This window comes from Photinus pyralis, unplaced genomic scaffold, assembly GCF_008802855.1.
Source record: "Photinus pyralis isolate 1611_PpyrPB1 unplaced genomic scaffold, Ppyr1.3 Ppyr1.4_LG6, whole genome shotgun sequence".
NCBI lineage: Eukaryota > Metazoa > Arthropoda > Insecta > Coleoptera > Lampyridae > Photinus > Photinus pyralis.
In genome coordinates, this window is record NW_022170663.1 from 40,481,966 (window position 1) to 40,491,315 (window position 9,350).

General features: G+C 35.1%; 1 protein-coding gene and 1 long non-coding RNA gene across 2 annotated transcripts in view; both read left to right on the forward strand.

Moving 5' to 3' along the window:
* Positions 1-1,002, forward strand: part of LOC116174638 (structure-specific endonuclease subunit slx1-like) — a 1,954-nt gene extending 952 nt beyond the window's left edge. Inside the window, exon 5 of the mRNA XM_031492579.1 lies at positions 996-1,002. Coding sequence (XP_031348439.1) covers positions 996-1,002 — 7 coding nt within the window. The remainder of the gene's footprint in view (positions 1-995) is intronic.
* A 2,537-nt stretch (positions 1,003-3,539) lies between these two features.
* On the forward strand, positions 3,540-3,893 carry LOC116175212. The gene is made up of 2 exons (XR_004146269.1): positions 3,540-3,666; positions 3,714-3,893. It is a non-coding gene; the product is annotated as an uncharacterized LOC116175212 (long non-coding RNA).
* The last annotated feature ends 5,457 nt before the right edge of the window (positions 3,894-9,350 follow it).

The following is a 9,350-nucleotide window of genomic DNA, read 5'->3' on the forward strand; positions in this document are numbered from 1 at the left end:
GTGAAACAAAAAACGAAATTTAAATACAGGTTTAGAATTAGGACGATGTAGGTTAACGTATCTCAGGTTCCCTTCAAGAGAAGAATTCGGTGTCCTGTAGAGAAGAATCTGGGGTTACTCCACATGTTACTGCGATTCGTCTTTATATACTGTATCAGAATAAGTGGGGCAGGATTATTGGCAGCAGTAAATGCGCGGCGACAATTTTGTATGAACTGGTCATATCGTTTCTTGACGGTATTCTAAATATATTTAAAAATTGTGTAAAATTTCTTTTTTACAACTTTACTATCCACAAGACTGACTGACTGCCATGCACCAATCAAAATGACCACCAAAAAAAAGCATTCGCTTCGCTTATTTAAAACGTTCTTCCCTTCCACCTTCGTCCTTTCTTCCATCCTGAAATTCAATTAGCTTTACGCAGCGATAACGAACTCTTATCGCCCTCACCTGAGATAAACATTTACAATAAATAACACAACTCAATTAAATTCAATTGATGTTCCGGATATTTTACTAATTATTTAAACAAAATAAAAGAACTAATATTTCTGATACAATATAAGAATTACCTCAATTCGAATAATATGATCGAATTTGTGTTCAAGCGCAAATTAGCGACCACATGTCCTTGCCAATTTTAAAAATATTTTTGCCTAGCACAAAGTGGTGCAACAACTAACTTGCATGCAAAAATCCCAATCCCCACAAATTTTGCATCTGCGGGTCTGATAACACGAAAATAACGAACCCAAAACTTGAACATTCGAAATAAAAATTCCATTTGCAATACTTGGCCGATTAGCATGTGCTTTGCGCGTCTGTGTAATTTAAACTCGTACGATATTTCGTTGTTAATAACGACAAATATTGTGTGATGATTAGTAAAGGTCTATCACCGCAATTTTCACTTTACATACGTTAGAACTACCGTGTAAACGTATATTATACGTCTGTTGAGCGGTCAGTTCTATTTTTAAGTAATTTTGCAGATTATGACAACACAACAAAAAAAGATCGTATGCCATTAATACATTTGATATTTCATATTGATAGCCATTGCCAATCAACACTTTTTAGCAATTTTTGAAAAAGTACATATAGTACATACTACCAAGCGAATAGACAACGAAAAACACCTGTCAATATGGTAACGCCTATTATTTCTTCTATCCAATATTATTTTAAAATTGATGGCAGATGTTTATCAATAAACTTTTGTTTGTTGTACTGTCAAAATTAAAAAAATACATAAAAAAACAACTAACCGCTCAACAGACGTATGGTATACGTTTACACGCTAGTTCTTGCCTATGTAAAGAGAAAATTGTGGTGAGAAACGTTCACTAATCATTGCAAAAAATCTTATAATTATAAGGGTTGCAATTGATTTTTTTTTCATGATCTTCTTCATACCTCGGGTTAAGACCCCATCTTGGAGTTGGAATTTTTTTTTAATTATGCATATAAATAAATAAATAACTAGCTTCAAGTTGTAAGCTGGTGCCTTTTTTGAGGCGTTTGGATTTAAACATCATGTTTTAAAAACGCTTCGAATTCTAGACTCCAGGCTTCAACGTTCAATCCATGCACTTGAAATTTAGAACTAAAAAATTTGGTATCTTGGCACTGACGAATGTCAAAACAACAATTTTTTGTTCTACAGTTTTAATATTCAGACTATAAAACCAAATTCATCCGAAATCACGCTTTAGCATTTTATATCATGATCTTCAGTTTACAGCCCTCCAACCCTTACTGGTAAGTTAGCACTTCACGCTCCAAATGCATACCTCGCACTTTTGCGTAAAGCGATGAAAATTGGCGCATATGCTCTTGGCCATCCCTCTTAAAGTTACGACGTCGAATCACACTCATCTCCCCCGGAATCCGGGAGGGGGGGGGGGCTACAAAAATGTTGGTTACTAATGACTAAACCATTTTTTTCGACTCTACTAAGCTCCATGGTTGTGAAACACGTTTAGAATGTTTGGGGTCGACCACTGGACCTATTCATAATTAGCCAAATTCTATATTTCTTTGATTTTTTAAGTGTTACTAATTACCACAAAACTAGATAATTAAATCACATAAAGTTTTTATGGCACTCAGGGGTATAATCTGGGTCGTCTCAGAGCGAGTTGCCTACCCCTTTGGGTGCTGCCTACCCAGGGGAGTTATTAACGCCTGACAATACATCTCAGCCAACTTCACGAATTTAGCCCCCAACAATAAAATAATGAAACGTCAAATATTTCCTTCGTTTACACATTGATTGCACATTTAGGCACACTTCGATTTTTGAGTTTGGAACATTTTCACAACGCTGATTAAAAAACAATCATACGCTGCCGACACTGTACTGTTAATTGTGAAAATTGAACATCTTTTGTTTTATCATGGCCTACTTGGGTTCGGAAAAGAACTTTTTTTTACAAATTGCCGTTTCGATTTGGTTTTACTCTGAAATTTTCTTATGGAAAGTGTGGTTTTGTTTACATCAGTGGAAACTTTTTAGTTTTGCCCTAAACAAAGGGACTTTGTTTAGGGGGGTGCCATTTAAAATTTTTAAAAAATTGACATTTAGAGAAGGTCAATCAAAAATTTTATTTTTTCGATAAAGTACCTAAAAAAATATGATTGTGGAAGAGGTGTTAACCTGTGCCTCAATCCAAAAATTAGCTGCATGCGTGATTTGGTTTCTCTCAAAAAAAATTTCGAAAAACTCAAATTTTGACGAAAAAAGTTTATAACAGCGAAATCGTTAAAGTTAGAGGTATAACATGTTACATAAAAAATAAGTACTTTTCAAGTACTCTCCAAATCAGTAATAAAATAAGGGGTGTTCCATTTTAAAAAATGCAAGTTTGATACGCCACTGGAATACAGCACGCCTCTGGTAATCAAAAATATTTTAGAAAATTTTGCTCTAAAGCTTTTTTCGGTATCTTTTATGGTAAATGAGTTATGATCCGTATTATTATTACATTATGATCTGTACAATGCCTGGTGAAAATAAAAAAGAAAGCTTTCGTAATATGTATAGTATACTGTATACTGTAGTGAATTCCAAAAAATTGGAAAGTAGGTAAGTGCGCACAATATTGAGTTGTTTTCCTGAAAAAAATAGAACGAAGATAAGGAGACATACAATCAAAAAACACAAATCTGTTGTTTAGGTAATTAGAAGATCCGCTCCACTTCAACTAATCATACGTAGCTGAAAATTTAGCGATATCTGCACTTCTTCCCAGCGCAATTAAAATTGTTTACTCGCACTTGATAGCATGGTTTCCGTTTCGCAAATGAATGTGATAATTATACAAAAAGATTACCTAAAATCAAGCGTGGACGGATCTTCCCTTTGCCGACCGATGATTGAAACTGATTAATAAGCGTCTTATTATTTTGTGATCTCGATTTCTAATCGATCAGGTGACATACATAAGATGTGGGAGGCAATTAGTTAACAGGGGTATTTATCTTCGTGGATGTAATTTAGAAACCAAGATAGAGAAACCACATCCATTGGAGTGAACCGTATAAAAGACCATCGCTCTGATGTCGGATTCGTACTTGAAACAGTTGCCAAAAGACGAAACATAATGTTCCCGACGTTCTTCATCGCCGTGCTACTAGCACTTTTTGTATTCGTGCATGAAGGTGAGTTTCCACTATTCTAATTTTCTTCACCTTTTACTGTGACGTAGGTACCGCTGACGATTTCTTAGATTGTTATGAGAGATGCTCCAGTGCACGTGACTACCTAGGCTTGACAAGCTGCATACAAAGCAACTGTTACTGAAAACGCGTATGGTCAATGCACTGTTCAAATACGTTATGGCTAAACCATGTAACTTTGACACCAAATAAATTTAGTAGCTTGTAAAGGTGTTTTATTACTATAATTTTGGTCTATCTTGGCAAGTTGTTCTCCCAAGATTGGAAGAAGTTTTTTGACTCGTTTAGGTGATGAATCGGAGTCTTCTAATTCCAATCCAAAACACAATTTTAATTACCCAAAGTGGTAGGAGTCGCTCGTGTCATTTATTTTTATTTATTTTTTTATTTATTTATTTGTGTTCATGTTAGGGTGCAAAGCACTTACAATTGTCAAAAAAAGTTCACGAGATCACGAGTCAAAAAAATTCGTTTTGTACAACACAAATCAAATAAAACTTTAGGTTGTTTATATTCGGGACAAATCGGGTTCCACTCTTGTATGTGAGTCAATAAGGGATTCGATTCGAATCGTGACTGGGGCACTAGGGTGGTAAAAACGAAAACCGATTCCCCTTATAATATTGCAGCTAGTTTTCCACTTTTACGTGCCTTCGCACTTACAACAAAATTGCAACCCCTTTTTTTTATAACAACAGGTTTATATGCACGATGGATATCGAACTGAGGGAGATTCATCTGTGAGGGAGATCTGAACTTCTTTTCAGGATGTCGCTTCTCCGTACCTCCTCTCTTGCAGTAATTGTAAACATTTTTTATAATTGCATAATAGACCATTGTAAGAAAGAGGGATATCGAATTAAGAGAGATCGCTAGTGCAGATGCATCTGCGAGATAGAATTGGAACTCTTTCAGGGGTGGTAAAGATGAAAATCTATTTTTCACGTACTATTTTGAAATCGCGTCATCCCCACGCCTATGAATTATTTTCTAAGATGCTGTTTTTGAAAGTAAAACGTGCATAACTTTTACACACGACAACCAATTGGTCTCAAATATTGCATACGCAGCCTTTAGTGGTGCCAAATAAGCTTTTGAAAATGAAAGGTCTTATCGAAACAAATTGGTTTGTACAGGGTGAGTCAACGATTGCGCGGAGTAACTTAATGCCTTGAAGATAAGATTTTTCGATAGAGTGCTTTTGTATTATGATATGGTTGAATATTTTCCACATTCTAAAAATATTTGTAATTATACAGGGTGCGACCACAAAGTAGTGCGCCCAAATGGTACATTTTTTAATAGAACCTCCTGCATTTTTAAATTCTACGTGTAATTGTACGTCTTTTTTATTATATAGTTAATATCCCAAAAGCTAGTAGTTTTAAAGATAATTCGATTTTTAAGAAAAATTGGGCATTTGATGCAAGCGTCAGTATATTGTCAAAATTATTACTTAAATTTTGATTCCAGGTTTTATATCTTTATTAGGAGTTAAATTAAATTTGCTTTGTAGTCAGATGTTTTTACTTATTCTCCAGTTTTTGGACTTAAATAAATTGTTTGAAAAATAAATCAATCGATATGATTATCGTTTTGGACGAGATACATAAAAATTGCCTTTTTTTGCATGTCCACCTCACTATTATGTAAATTAATATAACTTATTTAAGATTAGAATATAAAACCCAGGAAAACCAAGATGTTTCGAAAACTATCAGAGATGGGTATAGGACATTATTATCAAAAGTTGAAGATTTTTGGAGGAGCTAAATGATGACAGAAAAATATACAGGGTGTTCCATTTAAACAAAAGTGAGATTTTTTAATATGAAGTTTTGTAACTTTGGATCTACAAAAAAAAACACCCTGTAAGCTATTTTTTTAATGTTTCATAGTAGATGTATTTATTTGACTTATACTTAACCCACGATAAGATATAAAACCTGGAATCAAAATGTAAGTAATAAAATAATTTTGACAATATATACTGACGCTTGCAAATGCCCAATTTTTCTTAAAAATCGAATTATCTTTAAAACTACTAGCTTTTCGGGTATGGGTGCAAGTTCATATGCATCTACGAGTAAGAACTGGACCCCTCTCGAGGGTGGTAAAAATCACAGCTTATTTTCCTTAAAATTTTATCAAGTGTACCACAGTTCCGTACATACGCTCTTGCAATAATTGTAATTCTTTTTTTATAATTGCAGGTTAGATCGTTACATGCATGGTGGATATCAAACTGGGGGAGGACGCAACTACAGATCCATCTGAGATTTATAACTGGGTTTCGTTCGAGAGTGTAAAGAAGAAAAACCTATTTCTCTTATAATTTTCACTGATTTGTCACTTTTCCATGCAATACCTACTTGAATTATTAGCGCATTTTTGGTTCCCAAAAAGAGCTTATTGTTTCACTAACTGTCGGCTGTTCGGGCGATTTTTTACAAATCAATCGAGATCTCGGCAAGAGAATATCGTAAAACTTTCGGGTTTTCGGCATTATATTCGCACTATCGTGTTATTCCTGCATCGGTTAGTCTGAAGTTGATAATTTATGAATTTCCTTTAAATGTAACAAAATAAGGAAATAGAATACCATAGTGTCAGTTTTTTTGTTTAATAATAGTACATTACATACCAAAGTAGGGAAGTCTAGTATTATTGCCCGAGCACCAAGATTACATAAGGTATAAGATGCGAAGCCATTTGTGTGGTTCAGTGGTAGAACTTTGGGCTACATAACCGGGAGGTCGGGTGTTCAAACCTGGATTGAGGTGAATTTGTCATCTGTGGTAGAGATGGGAAATTCCTAAATCAGTTTCGAGCATCCTCCAGGCGACTCAGAATTAGGTTTTCCTGCAGTTTTCCTAATTCGTCAGGTAAATAGCGGAGTAGTATAGAACAATTTAAGACCTTCTGCAGGAGCACTTCTAAAAAGCATTATGCGGATTACTCTGTAATTGGGCGAAAGCCTGTTGAGGGGCCAGAACAAGAGAGGGACTTAAAATTCAAATTTTCTTATCTTTTAACATTTCCAGTACGTTATCTGCTATACTTTGTATTATTCCACTTTGGATTTAACGTCCTTTTTATTAAAACTTTCCAATTCACCACCTTTCCTGGGCGGTATTGTCTTTAGAACCTCCGAAACGCCCTGTTGTTTCAAGAGCATTTTGACCCTGAATTGCCCGTTAGATAAATCGGCCGAATAACATCAAACTTTTTCACGTAAAAATTCGTTTCGTAGATAATTGGAAAAATGTAAAAATCGCCAATTTAGTTCAAATATTTTAGTAACAAAGAGAGCTCTCGAAAAAAGTTTCAAATAAAAATTGCAAGATTCGATCGGATAAATTCAATGGACATAGAAAATTTTTTTCAGAATGGCGGGTTTCAAGATATTGACATCAATTTCCTTATTTTAAATTGACATCATATTGGCATTTACGTCACTTGATAGAGAAAAAAATTACAAAACCAGTAATACTAAACACTGAGTATTTCATTTGGGAATCAACCTTGCATTTTTGACTCGAAGTTTATAATGTATTTCTTATGGCAATAATTCCATGGCCGATTGGGATTGAAACCAAATTCGTTCGTTTATTGTCTCGTATAGTCACCATCAACATGGTCATCGAATTATGGAAATAAAAAAAAACATAAAAAACATAAATTACTGGTAATTTTGCATAGATTACATAAAATACCATAAAAACCATAAACAATTGGTAATTTTACACGTAATATTACGCCCTTTAAAAAAACACGTGTAATTTCACATCACTAATCACGTCACACGGAACCAACGTAATGACGTAACTGAAAGTAACACTTGCTCAACAAATTTTGAGTTCCCGCAATAATATAATTTTTTATGACTCTACTATCTTTGGTATTGCGTTCCACATGAAAAGAGAGAATTAACATATAAACTCTTTATAGCAGGACTTTTTCGATATGCTTTTAACTATTTTATTCTTTAGTATCTATCTTAATTAAATTTTATTTGCGCGAACGATGATGGAGGATGTACATTTTACAGCGAACCGACTGAGACCATTGAGGCAAAAGTGATTTGCATAGTTTGATGGCCCAGGATCCACCTAAAACCAATATTTTGAGTATGCTTGAATAAAATAAAATAGAATTACCGTCGCTAGAAAGAACCGTACAGAGCGATAAAAATTCTACGCCAAAAAAAACTCTTTATAAATAAGCCGAACCATTATCATTACAAATTACCATTTTTATCACCGTAAAACGAAGGAATTAGGCAAGGGAAGTGAATAAATTTGCAAGGGCTGAAATATTTTTATTCTTTTCTTTATTTGTTATCTTATCTCACGCAAATCTCTTAATGTTTCCATTTTTATTCTCTCTAGATCTGACCCCACTTTGAAAACACTACCCGATTTTCAGCGGGATAGTTTCTTTACTCGTAAATATTCGTTTGGATTGTCCAATTTATGGAAACAAGTTTCTTTATTTTGTTTAACTGGATGAATACGACAATATGAGGTCCCTTCGTTCGGCAGGGCGCAATTCCAACAGCTTATTCTCGGTGGCTACGATCCGCGTTAATTCAAATTTATTACCTGACTGTTGGAGGAACTGTAAATTGAGGTTTGTATTTGTAATATAAACGCGCATTTAACTAAATTCTATCCGCATCCACCTAAGAATAGGTAATGGTGCGAAGCGAAATTATGTCACGATGTCTGTGTTACCATATGCGTTATGATGATGATGAATGGAGAACATGAGACGATTTATCTGCTTACATTATCTCGATTGCCTACTTCCACGAGACTTTAATTCATTGTTTCTGGGGATGGTCTTTTAAGGTTCACAATATTGACACTTCTATAACTTTAATAGCATCGTGACTATAAGTGGATTTAGGCAGATCTGGATTCTGGATTATGATAGGAGGGTGGACAGGGTCCACGCGTACTTAGGCCTCGAATTCGGGACCTTTGGACTACCTCCCTGACTAGGGTCGTCCGACTTCTCAACGTCACTCAAACCATAATGACACTTATTATTCAGAAGGATTACGTGATCCATTTCAATAGGAGATATTTGTGTTTTACATATGGCGTACATTTTACGTTTTGATCTAGCTGGATAGCGCTTACTACCTACCGTAGTACGTGAATAACATCGCAATTTTACCTGGACCTGCCATTTTAGCAAGATTGACATCGGCGCCGTTACGCGATAGATGAGTTTCTACATTACCGGCAGATTTACCGCCATTTCAGTGAAACCAAACATGTCATTCTACCTACATTAATCATGGGAATCTACTTCATTCTACCAACATGACTCCCTACTCGAAGTTTAACCTAGAGATTTCGATATTGTTCCTGTTGTAACCGCAAGTATCTACCCTTGGAGATTATCGTTCATGTAAATTGCTCCATATATCTCTACTTGTGTCGCGAGGAGAATATTCTTACCAACACCCGATTTTGTGGACGCTTACCTTTGGTTACTCCAAGAATTCAGTTCTGCCAGTGTCATTACATTTTATCCTTCGGATTAGCAATATTAGCTACCGTGACTCGTACTGCTGTTACTACATGTATCGCTGGTCGAAATACGGTTGTGTTTTCTGTATTTAGGCATGGTTTGTACCCTACAAGTCACTAGAG